The sequence below is a fragment of the Rhinatrema bivittatum genome, chromosome 2 (genome assembly GCF_901001135.1).
Source record: "Rhinatrema bivittatum chromosome 2, aRhiBiv1.1, whole genome shotgun sequence".
Lineage (NCBI taxonomy): Eukaryota > Metazoa > Chordata > Amphibia > Gymnophiona > Rhinatrematidae > Rhinatrema > Rhinatrema bivittatum.
In genome coordinates this window covers 199,348,200-199,372,904 of record NC_042616.1, presented here as the reverse complement: position 1 = coordinate 199,372,904, position 24,705 = coordinate 199,348,200, and the positions used below count along the sequence as shown (strand labels likewise).

General features: G+C 45.6%; 1 protein-coding gene across 1 annotated transcript in view; it reads right to left on the bottom strand.

The window, feature by feature from the left end:
- The window catches only part of AHR (aryl hydrocarbon receptor), a 291,464-nt gene that overhangs the window by 122,078 nt on the left and 144,681 nt on the right, over window positions 1–24,705 (bottom strand). The window contains exon 5 of the mRNA XM_029589033.1: window positions 9,738–9,861. Within this exon, the coding sequence (XP_029444893.1) occupies window positions 9,738–9,861 (124 nt within the window). The remainder of the gene's footprint in view (window positions 1–9,737; window positions 9,862–24,705) is intronic.

The following is a 24,705-nucleotide window of genomic DNA, read 5'->3' as shown; positions in this document are numbered from 1 at the left end:
GTCTGGAAACTGAATCGCTTCTTCAACAGCAGGCAATAGAGCTGATCCCTGCATTCCAGCATAGACAGGGATTCTACTCTCAATACTTCCTCATACCCAAGAAACCCGTCTGTTTCTGGATCTGAGAAGCCTGAACAAGCATCTACTCAGAGAAATTCAAAATGAATTCCTCAAAACAATTCTTCCCTACTTTCAAAAGTGGGAATGGATATACACATTGTACCTAAACAATGCATATCTTCTTTTCAGATTACACTCTTCCCATTATAAATACAAAGTACTCCCCAGGATGGACTCCACAATATCAACACAAAGTATGCCCCGATGGTCTTCCCTAAGTGCCTAGCTGTAGTAGCAGCACACTCTGCAACAAATAGCAGCTAACAAACTATTCAGCTTATTGGGTTCTTCCAATTATTGACCTATTCACATCATAATAGAACAGAAAACTAGAGAAGTCTTGCTCTATTTTACCCAGCAAACTCATGTCAGCTTAAGGTGCTTTCCTGCTCAACTGGAAAACTTTTCTGCTGATTCCACCGATAGCCAGAACAATGCAGAAAGTGCTGAAGGATCAAGCTTAACTGATCATATCTCCAGTATGGCCCACGCAGATTTGGTTTGCATATCTTATACAATTTTCCAGCAGCCCTCTGATTCATCTGGGAACAGATCCAGGCTTACTAGCTCAAGAATATTGTCTACTCTACCCAAACCTCCCATCCCTCAACCTAATGGTTAGGATCTTGAATGTTCAGTAATCGCAGATCTCTCTTTACTTAGATAGACTGAAGACATAATAGTGTCTGCCAGCAAGCGTTCAACTAGAAGAGCCTACTACTTTAACTGGAAAAGATTCTCCATGTGGTTTCAACATGATGCCTTAGACTCATTCTCGTGTAAACGCAAGCATTCACTAAATTACTTGCTCTCTCCGATTCAGGCCTGGCCACATTGTCAATAAGAGTACATCTCAGTATCATAGCGGCTTATATTCAAGTTGACAGTAAGCCTATATCAAGTCATCTTCTGGTATCAAGATTTATAAAAGGCTTATTGCAAATTAAACCTCCAGTGCAGAATCCATCTGTACCATGGGATTTGAATGTTGCTCTATCAATTAATGAAGCCACCCTTTGAACCATTAGAGTTAGTTTCTCTTAAGGATTTAATGTAGAAAGTAATATTTTTTGTAGCAATACCATCAGTCAGAAGAGTCAATGAACTTCAGACATTAGCTCATTATCCAACATATATCCCATTTTTCTACAACAGGGTGATGCTCTACATCAACCTAAAGTTTCTGCCAAAAGTTGTATACACTTTTCATATTAATTAGTCCATCATATTGCCTACTTTCTTCCCAAGACCACATGAAGGTGAGAAATTCTTTCATAGCTTAGACTACAAAAGTGCCTTGGCCTCTATAAAAAGAATGCAGCCTATTATCAGGCTTTACTTTTTATATCTTACAATCCTAACAGACTGGGCATAGCAGTTAAGTAAATACTAAGTATAGATTGTCTAACTGGATAGCAGATTGAATTCAACACTGCAAAACATCAGCAAACTTACAAATGACAGACTCCAAAGCTCAACAAGTTAGAGCTATGGCCTCATCCATTGCTCACCTGTGAGCATACCTCTCAAAGATATCTACAAAGCTGCAATTTGGTTGTTAATACACACCTTTATGTCCCATTATTGTCTACAAAACCTCTCAGGGAGTGACAAATTTGGACAAGCAGTTTTTGTGCAGCATGTTCATTCAGTAGTTTATTCTCCATTGTAGAGATTGGACTGCTTATTCAATAAATGCTCTGCTGCAACCCTCAACTTGGGACTCCCCCATGTCATGACTAATTCAACCCTGTTTATCAACTAAAAAGGCAAGTTTGCTTACCGTAAACTGTGTTTTTCGTAGATAGCAGAATGAATTAGACATACTAAATATCTGCCAACTACCTATCTAGATTTAGCTCTAAAATCAACTGAAGAAGTTCACAGGGCAATGCCCAAGTGGGAAGCTTTACTAGCTAGGAGAAGGGAAGGATCTGTTCAGTGCCATCAAATGACGTTACCCATGTCATGGCTAATTCATCTTGCTATCTATGAAAAACACATTTACAGAAAACAAATTTGTTTAACTGTTTTTGGTTCAACTTGTTAACTCTGAAAACTAATATTGTTACTTCTATCCTTCAAAAGCTGCCATAGAGTATTCAAGCCAGAAAGCATGAAAATCCTCTATAAAGATGCTGTTTAGGGACTTTTGAGCAGTAATTATGTCTCCAAATATCAATTTGCCTGATTCTTAGCTTTGTTTTGCTTCTCCATCTCTCTTTCCTAGGTCCCTTTTTTGTTTTCAGACTATTTTCTTTTTGAATAAAAAGTATATACCTGAATTATGGAATCAGGATGGTACAATGATTTTCTTTTATCAGAAATGGCCAGTCAATACTCAGAACTGAGTCTATCAAAATAAAAACCCATTATGGATTAACTTTGTTTATGAAGCATCACTGGACGATGGAAAAGTCCCATGTGTAAAGTGGAAACCTTTTATGTATGAATAGAGAAAGCTTTAGTTCAAATGTATTTCATATATTAATTAACCCCCTGACACCAGGAACCAGGGCAACATGAAAAACAAAAAAAAATGCGTTGCTATCTGCAACGGGAACTCCATCTTACCTGATGCAAAAGGACACCAGCTATATATATCTACTGCCACAGTGATTTCTAGAATACATGCTTACATAAAAACTTTTTACCCCTAAAAATCCAAATACTCGGTTTCTGAGGACTTCAGATTGTTTTTATAAGAAAGTGATAATACATAGCAAAAAGTGAATAGAGTTGCACAAATATATACTTTTAAGATCTGTCCAACTAATAGTATAGCATAATTGCTTGCATAATTGCTTACCTGTAATTGGTTCTTATGTATTTGTATTATATTCTTAGTTCTCGCAAGCTGTTTGTAATGATATGGTCCCATTTTATAAATCATTATGATACTAAATGTAATGGGGGTCAATCAAATTAAAATATCTATTATAAAAATATTAGGGGCTCTGGGTAATCGTTGCATCATGTCTGCACATGCATGATGTAACGACTTCACCCAGAACTGGGGGTGGGAGGGGAGGGGGAGGGGGAAGAGGACTAAAGGCAGCAAGGGAGGAGCCCCAATGTCTGTATCACAGGGCCAGTACGTGTAGCAGAGGTGCCAGCACCAGAAAGGTTGGTAGAGTTTACCAGGCTCCACCAGCACAACAAAAAGAAGAACAGAAGTGCAGGGAGCAGAAGGGCTGGTCAGGATTTCCCGGGCCCCACCAGCACAAAGGAAACACACACACTCCCAAAAAAAAAAACTGAGGCATAGCAGCAGACGTTTGTGGCGCTCCCCAGGCTCCCACCAGTGCAAAAAGCAAAATAATAAAAATAGAACCAAACAAACGGAGTCACCAACAACAGAAGAGCTGGTGGGATTTCCCAAGCCCCACAAAACTGAAATCCAACAACTGGATAACTTCTGCCCCCCCCCCCGAATCAATACATGATAGGAGCCCCTTTGGCAGCATTACAGCTGTGGGTCTATTGGGATAGGTCTGTACCAACTTTGCACAATTTGTCAATATGAGGCCATTCTTCTTTTCAAAACTATTCATGCTTTGTCAAGTTCCTCGGGGAACATTTATGGACCACGATCTTCAAGTCATAACACAAGATTTTCGATTGGATTGATGTCAGGGCTCTGAATGGGCTAATCCAGGACATTTATCTATTAGTTCCTTAGCTGCGCCAATGTAGCTTTGGCTGTGACCCTCAGGTGGTTTGTCATGCTGAAAGGTGACCTTCCATTCCACTATGAGCTTTCTTGTAGAGGGTAGCATGTTTTCCTCAAAGATGTTTCTGTAGTATTTTCTATTCATTCTCCCTTCAAGCCTGACAAGTGCTCCAGTCCCTACCGATGAGAAGCATTTCCATAACAAGATGCTCCTGCCAACCATGCTTCGCAGTAGGTACAGTGTTCTTTGGGTGATGTGCTGGGTTTGCATAAAACTTAACACTTTGCATCAGCCAAAAAATTATATTTTAGTTTCATCAGACCGCAAAACATTTTGAAAGACAGCAACAGAAGACCCTGAGGGTTCCTTTGCATATTTCAAATGAGATTCAAGGCGTGCTTTCTTGAGTAGACTTCCTTCTTACCACACTATTATACAGGTCAGAATTGTGGAGTGCTTGGGAAATTGTCATACACTCACTTTGACCCTCTCGGGCTTGTACGACCAGATGATAGAACCTGGACAAAGTGTGCAAGGACCACCACATTGCTGCTCTGCAGATATAGGCAGGAGACAGCAGTCTAACTTCCACCCATTAGACCATCTGAGCCCTAGTGGAATGAGCTTTAACTTGAGAAGGTAGTGGCTTTCCTGCCTCCACCTAGACTCCTGTGATTACCTCCTTAATCCAGCGAGCTATGGTAGCCCGCTTCCTTCCACCGTGAAGGACATCTTTCAGACCAGTTCTGAAACTTCCAGATACCACACGGAAAGTCTACCGACATTCAAATGACGGAGGAGGCGGTATTCTTCCACGTCCTTGTGCTTATCTAGGGATAGCAACGAAATGGACTGATTCAAATGAAACTGCGAGACTACCTTGGGCAAGAAGGATGGAATGGTACAAAGCTATAACGGCTCCTGGAGTCATCCGGTGGAACGGTTCCCAACATGACAATACCTACACAACATACAGCCACCAGGAACATCATTTTCAAGGTTAATAAATGCAAGGAAAGACTGTGCAGTGGCCAAAAGGAGGGTCCTGCCAAAAATTCTAATGTTAGATTAAGATTCCACAAGGGAACCAGCCACCATAGAGGTGGCCAGAGGTGCTTCACCTCTTTCAGAAAACGGGCTATGTCTGGATGAACTGACAGGCGGGTTCCGTTCACCTCATCCCTGAAACAGGAGAGAACCGCTACCTGGAACTTCAAGGAGTTAAGGGTCAAACCTTTACTCAAGCCATCCTGCAAAAATTCCAGAATTAGTGGGATTTTGACTCTCCAAAGGGGAGGGACACCACATTCCTCACACCAGGCCTCAAACACTCTCCAGACCCGCACATACGCTAGTGACAGAGAACCTCCGAGCGCAGAGTAAGGTGGCAATTATTGCCACAGAATATTCTCACTTCATCAGGCGAGCCCTCTCAAGGGCCAGACCGTAAGACAGAATAGAGTCGAATCCTCATGAAGGACCGGTTCCTGCATGGTGGGAGGCACAGGGGGGATCTCCACCAGGAGTCTCCGTATGTCCGCATATCATGAGCAGCTGAGCCAGTCTGGAGCTACTAGTAGACCTAATACCCTGTGGTGTTCAATTCTGCGAATGACCCTGCCGAGCAGGGTCCACGGATGGAAGGCGTACAGCAACTCTTCTTCTGGCCAGGTCTGAATGAGAGCATCGATCCTCAGGGACCACTGATCTCTTCTGCAATTGAAGAATCTGGGAACCTTTACATTGCGAGATGCGACCAGCAGGTCGATGGATGGGAGGCCCCAGCGATCTACTATCAGCTGAAAGGCTTTGGCTGACAACCCCAACTCTCCTGGATCCAGACTCTCCCTGATTAGGAAGTCTGCTCTGACATTGTCTTTTCCTGTGGGTGGGAAGCTGAGATCATCTGTAGATGTATTTCTGCCTATTGCATAAGGAGATCTTTCTCCTGTGACACTTGCTGGCTCTTGGTTCCACCCTGGCAGTTGATGTAAGCTACTGCCATTGCGTTGTCTGACATTACATGGATCACTTGACCCTGGAGTCTGTGGCTGAATTGTAGACACACCAATCTGACTACCTGGGCTTCCAGGTGGTTGGATGTTCCAGATGGCCTCTTCCGGACAGTGAGCTCCCCAGCCTTGGAGGATCGCAGTTGTTGTGAGGACCAGCCAGTTCAGAGAGGACATGAGTACACCCCTGCTCAGATGAACTTCCTGTAGCCACCATTGGAGCTGAGAGCATACTCCCATCGGTAAGTGTAGTCAAATCGAATAGTCTTGAGACTGCAGGTTCCAAACATGACGATAGTGAGCGTTGAAGTGGTCGCATGTGTGCCCTGACCACAGCACTATCTCCAGGGTTGCTGCCATCAAACTGAGACCTTGAAGATTGCTCCACACTTCGGGCGCATCGTGCTTATCAACTGACGCATTTGGGACATCAATTTCCTTATCCGCGTGGTCAGAAGACCTTGCCCTGCTTTGTATCAAACCGGACTTCCCAGATACTCCAAGGGGTGGGATGGCTTAAGACTGCTTTTGTCCAAGTTTACAACCCAACTGAGCTCCTGAAGCAAGGATGTCACCCAGAGACATTCTTCCACAGACTTGGCCTGGATCAACCAGTCATCCAAGTATGGGTGCACCAAGATTCCTTCTTTTCTCAATGCTGCCGCTATGAACACCATAATCTTGGAAAATGTTCAGGGGGCAGTGGCTAGGCCAAAGGGCAGAGCCCAGAAATAATAATGGCGACCCAGTACCGCAAAGCGTAGGCAATGATGGTGTTCTTGACGGATTGGAATATGTAGGTAGGCCTCGGAAAGGTCCAGGAAGGTTAAGAACTCTTCTGATTGTAGTGCCATTATAATGGAGCATAGGATTTCCATGCGGAAATGATTCACTCGTAGATGTCAGTTGACATTCTTGAGGTCCAAGATGGGGCAAAAGGAACCTTCCTTCTTGGAACGGTGAAATAGATGGAATAATGCCCCGTATTTTCCTGGGACACAGGTATTGGGATTATAGCCCTCATAGCCCTGAGGAGCTTTAAAAAAGAGTAGTCTCCACTGTCTGCTTTTTGTGCTGGGAGGGGCAAGGAAACATTATGAATATGTCCCGAGCAATGCTGTGAAATTTCAGAGCATATCCTTCTCATATGACCTCCAGTACCCATTTGTCCGAAGTAATTTCTACCCACCTCTGGTGGAAGAGGGACAGTCAACCCCCTTTCTCCTCGTTCCGAGGGTGGGTCGGCAAATTTTCACTGGGCGGGTTCGGGACAAACCTGAGCCTTCCCTTCTCTTGGGCTGTCGACTACAAAAGGACTGAAACCTCGCAAAGGACAGAGACCTCTGAAATGTCAAGTTTCTGTAGGGGCGAAAGCATTGGGAGCCCCTGGATTGATCCCTCATAGGCAAGGGGTGCTGTAACTGCTTTCTCTTATCTTCTGGTAGCGGAGGAACTGGAGATTCACCCCATTTACTGGCCAGCTTTTCCAATTCACTTCCGAAAAGAGTGATCCTTTAAAGGGCATCTTTGTAAGATTTGCCTTGGAGATTGCATCTGCTGACCAAATCTGCAGCCATAGCTGTCTTCTGGACACCACCACTGAGACCACTCCTCTGGCCGAAGTATGGATCAGATCAGAGCCCATGTCAGCTAAAAAGGCAGCGGGTTACATAATCGCTCTTGAATTCACCTCCCCCCCTGTCATCCACCTCTTGAGAAAGTGGGTGGCATGAATGAGCTACCAGAGCACAACAAGAAACAATCTGTAAGATCATTCCTAGTGCATCAAAGACCTGTTGAAGGATGGACTCCATCCATCTATCATGCACATCTTTTAAGGTCGCTCCTCCCTCCACTGGGATAGTTGTTCGCTTAGAGACAGCACAGACCAGCACATCCACTTTAGGGAAATGCAAATGCTCTCACTGCTGGATCCAGTGAGTTTAAAGCTTCTAACGCGCATCCCCCCTTTAAAACTTGCTTCTGGGCATCCCATTCCAGGTCAATCAACTCCTGAATGGTTTCCAGTACTGGAAAGTAGCAAGAGGCTTTCTGTAGGGAAATCAGAATGGTGTTCTTCTTTGGTTCCGTCAGAGTCTGCCCCAGGAACTCCCAGCATCTTCAGGGTCTGGGAAACCAGGGCCGGCAATTCGTTTGTATGGAAAAACCATAACATGGTCGGATACGGTTCTAAACCAGGGGGAATTTCACCATCTTCCAAGGAATCCATATCTTCCTCTTTGTCCGTGCTGTCTGGATCCCTGCCAGGAATACCCCTGGTGAGGTGAGGCATGCCTCAAGGTCTGCCGATAGGACTAGGAGAGAGAATGATTACCGTCTGAGGTTCCATCCGGACAGGGGCAAGTGAGGTAGCAAGACTGCGCCTGTACAAAGGCTTGAGGGCTTTGGAAAAATTCCACCCAAGAGAAGGCAGACGGATCCATGCCTAGCCCAGGAGGTACTGGGGTAGTTGCTGCTGAATTTCCCCTCTCCCATGGATGACCCAGTCCCGAGGTACTCCGATCCGTGGTACTTCCAGTTAAGGCTATGGCTAACCCATCCTCTGAATGGGAGGAGCTGGGCTTAGCAAAGTCCAGGAAGGCCAACTCTCCCTGGGCTTCCTCACAGTGCTGACATAAGTTGGAATCCAGGTCAGACTGTGAAGCCCTAATATGACAAGCAGCGCTGAGGGAAAGGCGCTTAAGCTTCTTGGCTGCCGGAGCCATTGATGGCAGTAACTGTGTGTTCTGTTGGCTTGTGCTTAAAATTTCCATGCGCACAGATTTCGGACAACTAGGCGGGACTTGGTGAGGCACACGCACAGCCTGTGCGCCTAGCTTTACCTGTATTCTGCTCTGCTTAGGTTGTGCGTGTACGTACAGTGCGATATTATGAGCATAGCCGACGTACTGAGCGTACTGACGTTCTATGGCAGGCAATACGGCATGCACAAAGATGTGTGCAAGATGGTGCTGAACTACCATGCGATATGCTGACCAAGCCTTAAGTGGGGCCTAGCTCACTGAGGGGCCGCTCAACCCGCTCAGAAGCCCACTTTCTCTTACCCCAACAGGATAGGGAATGACGTCTGTACAGCGCGCTGAGCTATAAGAACAGAGGAAGTCTTATCAAAACCCCCCAAATGTCTTTGAATCAGGAGGTAAATCTCTCTCTTTTTTTATTTTTTTATTTTTTAAACTTACCTGGGCTCAGCGCTTACCAGCTGAATACAGAGATGGTCTCTGGCTGTGGGGGGAGAGTGCTTTGGCTATCACTGCCGCGCTTGGCTTCCTGCACCCACTACCTTTCAGCTGCTTAAGCAGCAAAGTCCAAGCTGGGAACCGGATCTCGGAAATCACCTCAGGCCTTTAGGTATCACCACAGGAAAGCGGTGCTCAGTTTTTTTCCAGTTTAAATGTAGAATTTCTCCTTCCAAAAAGTATGGCAATCCCCATAGTATGTCCACCATCTGCTGGAGATGGAAAAATACTGAAAGACTGAGGTCACTGCAAGGGTGTATCTAGGGTGACGTCAGCTTTGAAATCTGATTCCGTCTCCATCTGCTGGCAGGGGAGCATAACCCATTGGTCCTGAGTCCAACTGGTTACATGCTAGGAAACAAATTCTGCCAGGATATGTAAACTTATGAGCACAACTGTATATTTTTCACTTGGTAATTATGAGGTAGAATGTGTGGATATATGGCATAAACAATGATTCTGTGTATTTTACTTTCAGGCTGCAATGAAAAGTAAACATTTTGGAAGGGGCTGTAGCTTTTCTATAGCCACTATACCCAACTCTTGATAGACAAATGGGCAGAAGCCATATATGGGAATGAAACCCAGGTCTCAAGTATTGCCGCACACGAGCTATCTAGTTAAACACCTTTTGTAGTTATGAGACTGCGATAACAGTTAAAGATTCTTACCTTGAGATATTTGTCCAGAGTCTGTGTTTTGTGAAGGGTTTAATGCCCAATGCAGCTGAAGCTGAAATTCTGCTCTGTCTTCAGTATGAATCAATTCAAATACACTCTGATGAATGACATCAGACTACCAATAAAAAAGATAAGGAAACAAACATGAAATATGCTTGAAAAGAATAGCAAATTTAGGGACTCATTCACAGAACTATGTTAAACCATTTACCATACAACAAACACTGTTTTCCAGGAAGTAAATGGCTTAATGCGTGGATAACACAAGTATTTAAAATACCTTGCATTAATCTGGCCCCAGCACTGTGTGTATTTAAATGAGCTGATTAGTTCATAAATACTCTAAACGGTGCAAATCAAATAACATGACTTGCTAAAAAAAAATAGCAAACCATGTTATTTAATTTGAAGTTAGCTACAACTCATGAGTTGCAGCTAACTTCCACCAAGAGCATCAGGAAATTAACACACATCCCGATGCTCCTGGGTAACTGTCTTAACGTCGCCTACAGCCCCGAGTACTCACCCTCCACAAGTAGCCACAAACCCCTCAGCAAAACATACCATGGGTTAATGATAACAAACTAACTATCCAATACTAGATGTATTTTATTTATTTAAAATTGCTTATATATTGCATAGTCCATAGATCAAAGCATTTTACAGTTAAAACATCCATAACAAAAACACGTAAGAATGCTACTAATCATAAAACAGCACATTAAAATAACATTCCATAGGAAAAAATCAGTGGTCATATACTGCCCTCCACCCGTCATTTTAATTTTCAGAAATTAATTCATGTAAGGCCTGTCTTAAACCAAGGCCTTTCATGAAATAATTTCTGTAGAAAATGTTCATGGCTGTAGCCTCATTTTCCTAGTAAAGTTCTTAGTCTAAAAAATGTTAAGCTCCTCAAACAGTTGAATTCACATGACAATGTAAGCATAACACTCAGTTCTGTTACCTTTATTATAAAAGCCGTCAACTACTGTCTTATCACATCTAATGCTGGCACAATCCTCCCTCAATCAAGGTAACATAAGATCATATGGCATTGGAGGACTGAACATAGAGATACTTACTCGTATTAAGTATTCTGAGGACAGCAGGATGTCAGTCCTCAGACATGTGTGACATCATCAGATGGAGTCCAGCAAAGAAATTTGACTTCAAAGTTTCTAGAAGCTTTGAGCATGATCTACTGGGCATATGCAGTCCTATTCACTCCCTTGCATCCCATGCGGGTCTCCTAAGTCCATGATACAGCTATGACTTGAAACCAATTCCAAGGGGAGGTTGGATGGTTTTGTGAGGCACAACATCCTGCTATCCTCTGAGAACACAAGGACAAGAAGATTGGCAGTCCTCACACATGGGAAATCCCTAGCTACAGACTGCCCTGAATGAAAAAGGAGAAAAAAAAAAAGGGACTTGGTGGCAATTAGTTTTTTTTGTTTTTAACCTGTAGGGTAGCCTGGAACTTAATAGCCGTAAGAAAGAGAGAGTTGAGCTCTACACTTCTAAAAGACTCTGGACAGAATATCCAAACTTACTGTTACATTAGGTTTTCCTTGTCTAAACAATGGTGTGATATGAATGTGCAGACAGAACTCCACATCACAAGTTGTAGATTTCTGCCATGGCTCTGATATTATGAATCTTGACATGGCTCACCAGATTCAGACTGCCTGGGCATAATAGGAGATGCAATCAGCAATCCCAAGTTTGTTGATTTGAAATGAAATAAAAAGTTGAGTGGACTTTCTAATAGCTTCAGGTCACTCTATGTAGGCGGCCAAGGCTCTCTTGCTTGTCCACAATATACAGCATCTTTTCACCTTTGTAAACACGTGTTCTGAGAAAAAATGTTGGAATGATGAATGACTGGTTAAGAAGGAAGTCCAACACTTTCTTAGGATGCAGGAACAGAACCACCCTGTTGTAGGAGGGGGGCGCTCATGAACTCTGGGAAAATGGCTACCTGACCTGTTTGCTCCTCAGCTTCTTTTTCATAAATCGGTTGACATCTCAACATTTGGTGAACTTTACATTTCTAACAAGGTCCCGAATGAGAGAAAAATCATGTCTGTCACCCAAATGAACAGATCTGAGGCAATTTTTACCCTTGGAACTGAATTAAAAAAAAAAAACAAACAAAAACAAAAAACCCCCAAAAAACTAAACAAGACCCTCCCTACCTCGGAGAAACAACCCCGGATCCAGTTCTGGCCAAATTAATACAACTTAAAGATATGCTTCGAGTCAACACAGGCAACTCAGGTGATTAAATCAGAACTCACAGAGCTCTCGAAGGCTGGTGCCTTTTACTCCTGCATAGGGTTTTTAGAACAGGCTGAGGACGCTGAAATGGCCATTTCCCATCTATAAGGTGTGGTTTCCAAGATGGTGATCTTATAAAGACGTTGAAGACCTCACTAATCGAAACCGCCGTAACAATGTCTGCATCCTTGGCTTGCCGGAGGGCGGAGAAGGGACGGATATGCTATTGTTTCTGATTGCCTTTATTCCTTGCTGTTTTGGTGTTACATTCACTCAGACTCTAGAAACAGAACGTGTGTATAAAAAAACATGGGGGTGGCCTGCACAGAGTGGCAGCTGCTATCTAGGGAAGCTTGCTGGGCAGCCTGGATGGACCATTTGGTCTTTTTCTGCCGTCATACATAGGGGGAATACACAATGCAGAATCTATCATACTAAAAAAGCAGGAAATCAAAGAGAGACTGTAAAATTGGTGTTATATGCCGAATCTTAGCTGCCCAAACCACAAGGCATGCTGCCACATTTTGGACAATCTGCAAAGCCCGCAGGGTAGATAGAGGCATGGAGACCTACAAATACAGAGTTGCAATAACCTAATTCTTCAAGTACCGTTGCATTTTTTTAACAGTTTGAAAATCCTCCAATGCCTAAAATGACCTTAGTTGCCACACTATACATAGTCTATAAAAAATGTTGGACTACTTAAGCAGTATTGGGTTGAAATAATAATGTTGCATCAAAAATAACAGCTACATTTCTAATGAGTAGCAATGGAGAAATTATTTACCTGATAATTTTGTTTTCCTTAATGTAGACAGATGGACTCAGGACTAGTGGGTATAGTGTACTCCTGATAGCAGTTGGAGACGGATCAGATTCCAATCTGATGTCAGCCCTAGTACATATACCCCTGCAGGAAGTGCAGCTCTTCAGTATTCTCCTCGAAAAGCATTGTGGATATATATATGACTGAATAACTTGGTTAACTTAATAAATTTGAATCGGTCGAGTTGGTTATAGCTGGAGACCGCCAGTGCCCTCAACCGAGAAACGTCGACACCCGATAGGATGGGTGTCCTAGCTGAAGGAAAGCATGGCTTACCCGTGAATCCCCCGAGAAGTCCATGAGTAACGGCAGCCGTGGGTGGGATGCTGAGTCCATCTGTCTACACTAAGGAAAACGAAATTATCAGGTAAGTAATTTCTCCATTTCCTAGCATGTAGCAGATGGATTCAGGACCAATGGGATGTATAAAAGCTACTCCTGAACCGGGTGGGAGGCTGCCCGTGACCCACATAGTACTGCCCTTGCAAATGCTGTGTTCTCCTGAGCCTGAACATCCAGGCGGTAAAACCTGGAGAAGGTGTGGATGGAGGACAATGTCGCTGCCCTGCAGATCTTGGCGGGTAACAGCATCTTGGTTTCCTCCCAGGACACTGCCTGGGTTCTAGTAGAATGGGCCTTGGCTTGTAAAGGTTGTGGCTTGCCTGCTTCTACGTAGGCCACCTTGATGACTTCTTTGATCCAGCGGGCTATGGTTGCTTGTGAGGCCGCTTCCCCTTGCTTCTTCCCACTGTGAAGGACGAATAGATGGTCCGTCTTTCGTACTGATTCAGACCTTTCCAGGTATCGGAATATGAGCCTGCAGACGTTGAGATGGCATAGACTTCGAGCCTCTTCTGAATTCTTATGCTCATCTGGTGATGGTAGCGAGATGGTTTGGTTGAGATGGAAGTGAGACACTACTTTGGGGAAGAACGACGGAACTGTGCGTAACTGGATGGTTCCCGGGGTGAGTCTGAGGAACGGCTCTCGGCAGGACAGTGCTTGTAGCTCGGATATACGACGGGCCGAACAGACTGCCAGCAGGAAGACTGTCTTCAGTGTTAATAGTCGGAGAGACAAGCCACGGAGAGGTCTGAAGGAGGTTTCTGCTAGGAAATCTAGGACCAGGTTGAGGTTCCAAAGGGGCACCGGCCATTTCAGGGGTGGTTGGATCTGCTTGACTCTTTTCAGAAAGCGGGAGACATCCGGGTGAGAGGGCTATGCTGCTGCTCTCGCTCTTGGTTCCGTAGCATGACAATGCGGCCACCTATACCTTGATGGAGTTGAGAGACAATCCCTTCTGTAGGCCGTTCTGCAGGAATTCCAAAATCGCAGGAATTTTGACTGAGCGTGGTATGATGTCACGGACGTTGCACCGGGCTTCAAATACTCTCCAAATCCTTATGTATGTTAGGGAGGTGGAGAACTTGCGTGCTCAGAGTAGGATGTCAATTACTGCCCCCGAGTATCTGCTCTTCCTTAGGCGAGTCTTCTCAATGGCCAGACCGTAAGAGAGAATAGAGCTGGATCCTCATGGAGGATCGGTCCCTGCTGGAGCAGGTCTCTGTGTAGGGGTAGTGGCAGGGGGCTCCCTGTCAGCAGTCTTTGCATGTCTGCGTACCACTGTCTTCTTGGCCAGTCTGAGGCCACTAGAAGAACTGGTCCCCTGTGGTGTTCTATCTTGTGAATGATTGCGCCCACTAAAGGCCACGGCGGGAAGGCGTATAACAGTCTCCTGTGGCCAAGTCTGTACCAGGGTATCGATTCCCTGGGACTGGGATTCCCGCCTGCGGCTGAAGAAACTGGGTACTTGGGCGTTGGACCGGTTTGCCAGGAGGACCATGGTTGGTGTTCCCCAATGGTTTACTATCAATTGGAATGCTATGGTCACAGCCTTCATTCTCCTGGATCTAGACTTTCTCTGCTGAGGTAGTCCGCAGCGACGTTGTCTTTCCTGGCGATTTGGACGGCCGAGATCTCTTGAAGATTCACTTCCACCCATGACATTAGGAGGTCTATTTCCAGAGACACCTGTTGGCTTCTGGTTCCTCCCTGATGGTTGATGTAGGCCGCTGTTGTGGCGTTGTCCGACATTACTCTGACCGCTTTGTCTCAGAGTCTGTGACCGAACCTTAGGCAGGCTAGTCTGACTGCCCAAGCTTCTAGGCGATTGATGTTCCATTCCGACTCTTCTTCATTCCATTGCCATTGACCTCCTGGCAGTGTGCTCCCCATCCTCGTAGGCTGTCATCTGTGGTGAGCAGGATCCAGGTTAGTGAGGATAGTCTCGTTCCCTGGCTTAGATGGGCTTCTCGTAGCCACCATCGTAGTTGGGCCCGAACTCTGTCCGGGAGCTGAAGACATACAGTGTAGTTCTGGGACAGAGGATTCCATCGTGATAGTAGTGAGTGTTATAGGGGTCTCATGTGAGCTCGTGCCTATGGCACTACTTCCAGTGTGGATGCCATGAGACCAAGGACTTGTAGGTAATCCCATGCTGTGGGGCGAAGTTCGCTCAACAGAGTTCGTAACTGGGTCAACAGTTTTGATCTCCTTGTCAGTGTCAGGATGACCTTGTCTTGTCTGGTGTCGAACCGGACTCCCAAGTATTCTAGACACTGGGAGGGCTGCAGGCAGCTCTTGTTTGTGTTGACCACCCACCCGAGGCTCTCCAGTAGAGTTTTGACTCTCTTGGTTGCCTGGTGGCTTTCCTCTGGGGATTTCGCCCTGATCAGCTAATCATCTAGATAAGGGTGCACGCGGATTCCTTCCTTCCTCAGTGTTGCTGCCACCACCACTATGATCTTGGTGAGCGTCCGGGATGCAGTGGCTAACCTGAAAGGTAGTGCCCGGAACTGGTAGTGATGGCACAAGATCGAGAAGCGTAGAAAATGCTGATGCTCTTGATGGATCGGAATGTGTAGGTAGGCTTCCGATAGATCCAGGGATGTAAGAAACTCTCCCGGTTGTATCGCCCTTATTACCGAGCGTAGGGTTTCCATGCGGTAGCGAGGAATCTTCAGGTGACAGTTATCCGCCTTGAGGTTCAGGGTGGGTCTGAACATTCCTTCTTTCTTAGGGACGATAAAATAGATGGAATAATGTCCAGTATTTATTTGTTGTGTTATGGCCTCTAAGGCTAGCAATCTGGTCAGTGTAGCTTCCACTGCCATCCTCTTGGAAGGGTGGTGGCAGGGATATTCCACAAACTTGTCCGGAGTGAGGTGGTGTAAATCCAGGTACTATCCCTCTCGAATGATGGTTAGGACCTACTTGTCCGAAGTTATCTCGACCCATCTTTGGTAGAATAGGGCAAGTCTGCCCCCTATGGCTTTTTCTTTTAGTCGGGTCGGCTGATTTTCATTGTGGGGTGCGGCTGGAGCCTGAGCCCGAGCTGGCTCCCCTTTTGTTGTGCTTGTTTTGAAAGGACTGGCTCCGGCCTGCAGGGCGGGCCGCTTGATATGTGCTGTGATCCTCTGCCCCTGGAGGTTCGAGGGAAGGATCGCTGGTTTCTCTTATTCCTGTCCTCAGGTAGCCGGGGCAGTGGGGACCCACCACATTTGTTGGCCTGTTTCTCTAGTTCGCTTCCGAACAGGAGTGTTCCCTTGAAGGGCATCCTTGTAAATCTTGTTTTGGAGGATACGTCAGCCAACCAGTTTCAGAGCCAGATTTGTCTTCTGGCTGCCACGGCGGATGACACTCCTCTAGCTGCTGTGCGTACCAGATCAGAAACGGCGTCCGCAAGGAATGATACAGCTGGTTCCAGGGCCTCCCCAGGAGTGTTGTTCCTGGTCTGTGCTAAGCAGGCGCGTGTCATCACGGTGCAGCAGGCCGCGATCTGTAAAGACATAGCGGAGACGTCAAAGGACTGTTTGAGGATAGATTCTGTCTTGAGCATCCTTGAGTGCTGCTCCTCCCTCCACTAGGGTAGTAGTGCGCTTCAAGACTGCGCAGACCATGACATCTACTTTCAGACATGCCAGGAGATCTTTGGCGGCTGGGTCCAGAGGGTACATGGCTGCCAGAGCCAGGCCCCCTTTGAATGTAGTTTCTGGGGCATCCCATTCCAGGTCGATTAGTTGCTGGATGGCTTGTAATAGTGGGAAATGGCAGGAGGTCTGACGAAGTCCCTCTAATAGTGGGTTCGTCTTAGGTTCCCCCGAGGCACTTGTGCCCCGGGATAGCAAGCTCTTTTAAGCTGCGTGTGACCAGGTCTGGAAGCTCGTCCTTGGTGAAGAAGTATCTCATGGTTCGGTGGGGCTCTGTCCCCAGAGGGCGTCCCCCTTCTTCCAGGGGTTCTGCATCCTCATCTGAGTTGTCCGTGTCCCCGTAGGTGGGGCTTCTGGGCGGTGGGATCACTTCCCTGGTCATAGAGGGTCCCGGTATGTTGAGATCCTCTGGTGGAGCCTGTGGCAGTATAATAGGAGGTCCCGGTTGCATGTGGACGAAGGTATGCAGACCTTTGAAGAATTCCACCCAGAAGATAGATGCTGGGTCTAGACTAAGGGGCGCCGTGTCCCTGGGGAGCCCCGTTTGAGAGGGGGTGTCGCTGTGCACTGCTAGGTCCAGTGTACTGCTTGAGAGGCTGGAGCCCGGTACCGGCTGGGGAGGGCCATGAGTTGAATCCCCTAGGGCCTCTTCCCACTGTATACACAGGGCAGTGGCCTCCCATTGCTGTGCGGCTCTAATGTGGCATGCTGGGCAAAGGCCCTGAGCCTTGAGTTTCTTTTCCGGTGGTGCCATGGGTTGTGCGCGTAAAATACAGTTGTGCGCTCCGGTGTGCGAAGTTGTGCGCGTGAGTTGGGTGCGCACTCAGGTAGATGTGTGCACTGTTGTGCGCACAGGGTGAAGTTATGCGCTCGGCACAGTAAGTGCATGGCTATGCGCGTCGCTTGTGCGCACAAGGTATTTGTGCGCACGTATTGGAACAGCGCCGAACAGAACAAGATGGTGACGGCGACCCAGTGGACAATATGGCGACCACCTTGGAGGGTCTCCACGTGGGAGGACCCTCGGATCTGACCAGGGTCTAGCCCTGCTAGGGCAGATCAACCCGGTGGCACTGGTCCCAGCTGGTGACCTTTGCGTCTCCTCGAGCTTCGGAGACTTTTAAATAGATTTCTACCTTACCTTGTGTCTCGGCGCTTCCCAGTCTCGTTCCGGGCGGTCTCCCGCTGCGGGGGAGAAGGAAAATACCTTCACCGCCGCGCTCGAGGTTACACCCGCTGCCTCTCAGCCTCACCTGATGTCGGGGGCTAGGTCCCCGCCGAGAGTCGGCTGCTGGACCGAGGCTTACCTCCGAGGGATCACGGAAATCACCTCGGGAATTCTCAACTGGGGGAGGGACCCAATGGGTGTCACCACAGGAGAGCGGGGCTCGTCTGTAGAGGTAAGATTTCTTTGGTAAAATTACTCTAACGCTGTGTGAGCGTGCATAGAGTCCCTAACTGCTATGGAGACGGAAAATACTGAAGAGCTACACTTCCTGCAGGGGTATATGTGCTAGGGCTGACGTCAGATTGAAATCTGATCCGTCTCCAACTGCTATCAGGAGTACACTATACCCATTGGTCCTGAGTCCATCTGCTACACGTTAGGAAATAAGGAATTGTAAGGCTTCAATTTCAATACTCTCAGGCACATCTGGGGCATCTTCATAGCAGTAAGAGTTGCATTTTATTGATGTTTAAAGTGAGATTATCTTATTTTAATGTTATCAGTTTCTAGATAAGATGACAGTGCTCACAGCCACATTAGCTCCCTCATAGTATTTCACATACTGAAAATGTTGGGGAGATACCCATAATTAGCATGCAAATATACACCCCACATTTTATTAATTTTTTATCTTCTACTAAATCATTTAGATCACTTTACATTCCTTTTATTACTCTATTTTTACACAACCCACATGTAACCACACAAGCATATAGCTATAAAAATCTACTGCAATGGAAGGCTACATGCACCACAAAAAAATGTCAGATTGATATTAAGTGGGTGTGTTGTCTGAGGTTCCCCCCCCCCCCCCCCCCCCCCCCATTTTCCATTGCTGTTGATTTTTATAGCTTTATGCATGTGTGGCTACATGTGGGTTGTGTAAAAATAAAGTAAAAATAAAGCAATAAAATGAACGTAAAATGATCTAAATGATTTAGTAGAAGATAAAAATTTGTAAAATTTTCAAAAAATTATAAAAAAAAAAAAAAGTGGGGTATATATTTGCATGCTGATTATAGGTTATTTAAGATACCCCGGGGAGATATCCATACCAGAACTGTTCTTTGAAGGTGAGTCAGAGAAACTGAAGCATCACTGTCAAACTGAAGGATATGTTAGATTTAACAGACTAAATAGCAATACATTTTCAGAATATGATGGTATTCACCCCAGAGTTATGAAAGAACTCAAATATGAAATTGCAGATCTGCTCCTATTAATCTGTAACATATCATTAAAATCTGTCTCTGTATCAGAAGACTAGAGGGTAGCTAAAGAAATGCCAATTTTTGAAAAGGGCTCCAGGTGTGATCCAGGAAACTACAGACCAATAAGCCTGATGTCAGTGCTGTGTAAAATGGTAGAAATTATAGTTAGGAAAAGAATTACTGGACATATAGGATAAGCATAGCTTAATGGGAAAAAGCCAACATGGTTTTAGCAAAGGGACGTCATGCCTTGTCCATCTATTAAAATTCTTTGAAAGTATAAACATGTAGATAAGAGTGAGCTAGTTGACAGTGTACCCTTGGATATTCAGAAGACATCTGATAAAATCATGCATGAGAGACTCCTCGGGAAACTATAAAGTCAGGGAACAGGAGATTATATTCTATTACAGATTGGTAACTGGTTAAGATAGGAAACAGGGTAGGTTTAAATGGTCAGCTTTCCTAATGGAGAGAATTTAATACACGTGTACCCCAGGGATCTGTACTGGCACCAACTTTTTTTTAAACACACCTAAGGATCACCAAATATCTTAACTCCACCCTGCCAAGGACTCACACCTCCTCTACCGCTTCCTTTCCCTCTAGGTCCTGCCTCTTCGTGGGCACTTCATAGAAATTTAAGGACAGCAACTTGACCATTCCACCGTCTGGCCTCCCAGCCACATGCAACAAGCATAACACTGACTTAATAATAGCGCCTTGAATTCTCATCTGTTATTGCCTTTTAACCTTGTTAACTCTGATTCCTGGCTATCTGATTACTGCCTACTTTAGCCCATATAGCTGCCTTTTCATCCATTTATTTCTATATCTAGCGTCATTGTACTAGCTGCGCTTTAAGTGTATCTTCGTCTCTCCCCGCCTTCACTTCACCTATCCCTACTCACTGCTGCAGATATGTGTCTCCTCACCATACCCAGTCGTCACTGCCCCGCACTGCGTAAACCCCTCCCAATACGCCCTCACCCGTCCAACCATCATGGTTGGACGGGTGAGGGCGTATTGGATGGGTGCCCATCATGGTCTCACCTCTCACACAATTTCTGGGCCTAACCACACTAGCCATTTCCCTTTTTAATGCTCAATCCATCCAGAAAAAAGGGCCTATACTACACGACCTGCTTACGGACTCCAACCCCGACATATGTGCCATCACGGAATCCTGGTTAAAGAACACAGACCATGTATTCCTAAATCAGCTCCCGACTAAGACCTACGACATCCTCTCTGTCCCAAGGCCAAAAAAGAGCGGTGGAGGGCTACTCCTGGCGGCCAAAAAAAGCCTCAGCCTTAAACTCCAAACCTCTCAACCCCCTCCTAAACTGGAAATTGCGCTTTTTAAATCCAAATCCTTGCAGGTCTGCCTCGTCTATGCCCCCCCAGGTCTAATTGAGCATGATCCCTCCCCCATCATTGAGTACTTTACTGTCAATATCAAAGCAGAACTCCCTACTATTATACTAGGAGATTTCAATCTCCATGTGGATGTCCGCCCCGCCACTCCTGCCTGCGAGATTTTACTGGACACCCTTAAAGCCTTGGGCTTTAATCAAATTATCACAGTACCCACACACAAAGCAGGTCATACCCTTGACCTCATCTTTGTTAATTCACAAATAATATCTAATCCCCCTATAATCACCCCAGTACCATGGTCCGATCACTTCATCATCAATGCCCTTCTTACGACCATCACCCCCCCCTACCTGCCTCACAAAAACATAGTAAAATCATCTTCTTCCGTAAACCCTGTACCACAGAAGATCTCGCCCTAGCCTTCGATAAAGCCATATAAGCGCCTAGGTTTTTAACTTCCTGGGCCCATCTGTAGAAATTGTCGTCTGCGGATTTATGTATCCCTTGATATATCAGGGTAGATCCAAACTTTTTCATTTAGGTAAAGTTTATCTCTGTTTCTCAGAAATATTCTTAAGATAGTATCTCTGTCAGAGGAAAAGACGAATCTTATACAAAGGGTCCCCCGAAATTCAATTTGTTCATCCATGGATTGCTCCAGGAAGCCAGTTAGATTTCCTAAATCCTGTGCTTGTATCTCCAAATTCTGTTGAACTTTTCCTGCTTTCTTCCCAGTGTTTATGTAAAAAATCTTCTCTATAGGTGGTATTCCTTCAGTAGATATTTGCAGATTTTCCTGCAAATACCTCTTAAATTGTTCAAGGGGCGAGATCAGCTTAACACAGGGGAAATTCAATATTCTTAGATTTCTATATTTAGCTTGGTTCTCCATATTTTCGATTTTCCTTATATTATTTTTCTCAGATTTTATTAATCCAGTCTGGACTTCCTTTATTTGAGCAATTTGTTCTTGTACACTTTCTATTTTTTCTGTATGTTGATTTACAAAGGGTCTAACCCTTGTATTTGAGTCTGTGTTGAAGCAATCATACTTGATAAATTAACTATCGAGGTTTTCAATTCCAGTAACACGGTCCAAACATTCTCTAATGTTATATTGTGCGTTTGATCCAAAAGAGAAGGTATAATAACGCTTACCGGAGCTTCTCGGTGGCGTTCATGCCTGACTTCCAAGGCCGCCGCCATTTCCTCCTGCCTCTCCGGCGTTGATGTTTTCGGTACAGCGCTCAGATCTTTTCCTCCAGATTCACTCGGCTTCAACTGCCGAGGGTCTGCTGGTATCGCTGTATCCAAGCCTTTCTCCACTCCGTTTAAGCCTTCTGCCATCGTCTCTTCGGGCTGGGCATACTGACCCGGAAGCGGGGGTTGAATGTGGATCGGAGGCAGGGGCGCCACAGGTGCTCCGGGGCTTAAGGTTGCATTTAGGTCCAAAACTGCTGGAACCCGCTCCAGTCCAGCGGCTATCACAGACAGCTCTCCCGGAGATCGATTGACCGGCGAGAAGCAGCCCTCAATCACAGGTTGAGACAGGGCTGAGCTCGGGGCCAACGGAGTCTCCACCCGAACTCTCCCTTTTCTTTTAGTGTGAGGCATTTTCTTTGAAGAAAATTTCCAACTCTGGGAGCGCTTCCTCACGCTGCCTTCTTAGCAGACGCCATTTTGGATCTCCTGCATTCGATAAAGCAACCAACAATCTCGACCTTACCAACCCAGATACTGCGCTGCTTTCCTGGAACAATCTCACCACTACCATAGCCAACGAGTTTTGTCCCATCATCTACAAAGAAATACCCCTCACACAAACTGAGAAAAGAAAACCATGATACTCTGCTGAATTAAAAAAGATCAAACAGGACCCTAAGATCCAAAGAACGCTCATGGCGTAAACAGCCATCCGCTCCACATAAAACAACCTACATTACCTTACACACGTACCGTCAAGCTATTCTCCAAGCCAAACGAGACTTTCACGCCGCAAAAATCCATGACTATCAATTTAATGCGAATGCCTTATTCACGTACATTACAGAACGCACAAGCTCCACCACACCCACACTCAAAGAGACAAACGCCAGTGATAGATGTGAAGAACTAGCATCGTTCTTCAAGAATAAAATTGATAACATTCTCCTTCGCTTCCCCACTAAGCCCTCCCCCTCTGCCCCGATACCCAACGACAATTGGAGCAATCTTAGAACTTTTGACCTCACCACCAACATGGAAATTGAGGCCATTCTAAAAAAGATGAAACCAGCCACACACTTCTCAGACACCATTCCCTCAAAAACCCTCCTCTCTATCTCATCCACCATTGCTAAACCCATTGCTGACCTAATCAACTGTTCCATCACCTCTGGCAGCATCCCAGACCCACTTAAATTTGCTGTAGTAAGGCCCACTCCTCAAGAAAACCTACCCTTGATCCCACAGACCCTGCTAATTTCCGACCTATCTCCAACCTGCCTTTCATCTCCAAAATCCTTGAAAGGGTGGTTTAACAAGCACCTTACTGACTTCTTAGAAGACCACAACATCCTCCACCCTTCACAATTTGGTTTCCGTAAAGATCGGAATACTGAAACCCTATTACTGGCAATGACAGACACCATACTCAAAGGTATGGACCATAGAAACTCGTATTTACTTGCCCTCTTAGACATTTCGGCAGCCTTTGACACTGTCAACCACCAAATCTTAATTACCTGTTTGGCAGAAATAGGTATTGCTGACAAAGCCCTTTCCTGGTTCTCCTCCTATCTCAACCACAGAAAGTACCTAGTAAGAATTGACAAGTACGAATCCTCACACATCCCCATCACACAAGGTGTCCCCCAAGGATCCTCCCTATCCTCCACCCTTTTCAATATTTATCTCCTGCCTCTATGTCACCTATTGTCCAACTTAGGCCTGAAATTCTTCTTATATGCAGATGATGTGCAGATTTTCATCCAGATTCAAAAATCCCGATTCAAAAATCTGGGAATCATGCCTTGCCTCTATAAACTCCTTGCTATCCAACCTCCACCTAGCTCTAAATACATCAAAATCCGAACTACTTGTTATCTCCAATCAACCTGACCATATCTCCCACCCCACACTCCAGAATACACTCCAGAACACAACCACAGCCCGCTCCCAGCTACATTCCGTAAGAGACTTAGGTGTCATCATAGATCAACACCTAAACTTTAAACCCTACATCAAATCTCTCCTAAAGGGGGGCTTCTATAAACTAAATGACCTTAAAAAACTCAAACCCCTCCTCCACACTCAAGACTTCCGTACTGTTGTACAGACCACCATGCTTACGAAACTGGACTATTGTAACTCCCTCTTACTAGGCCTTCCCGCCTCCACCATCAAACCCCTCCAGATTCTGCAAAACTCCATGGCCAGAGTCATAACTAATACATGTAAAAGTCATAACTAATACATCACCCCCATTTTAAAGGACCTGCATTGGTTGCCTATTTCCTTCCGTTCACAATACAAAACCCTAACCATCCTCCACAGTTCATTATACAAATACAATCACACCTGGCTAGATGAAATGCCACGTTTCCGCTCCACTGACCGCCCATGCAAGCACCCTTCACACCCCATCCCTCAAATCTGCGCATCTATCCCTCACCAGGGATAGGGCTTTCTCCATCGCTGGTACCTCCCTCTGGAATTCCCTCCCCACCTTCCTCAGTCTAGAGCCATCCCTACACAATTTTAAGAAAGGAGTCAAGACATGGCTCTTCAAGCAGGCCTACCCTGATGCGAACCAAACATAGACTGTTTCCCTCGAACAGCACTTCCAAGTTCCGCCTCTTCAATCCCTTTCTTCTTGCCCCTTCCTCTTACCCTGCTCTCACCCTAGCCCCTCCCGTGCCCAACCTTTCTCATTAGCCGCCTTTCAACCACCTAAATAATTATACTGCTGATAGCAGCCTTGACTGATAAGATTTTATAGACATATATAGTGATATGTAAGATGTATACAGTTCCTTTGTATGCAGTTCCTATTATACTCAGT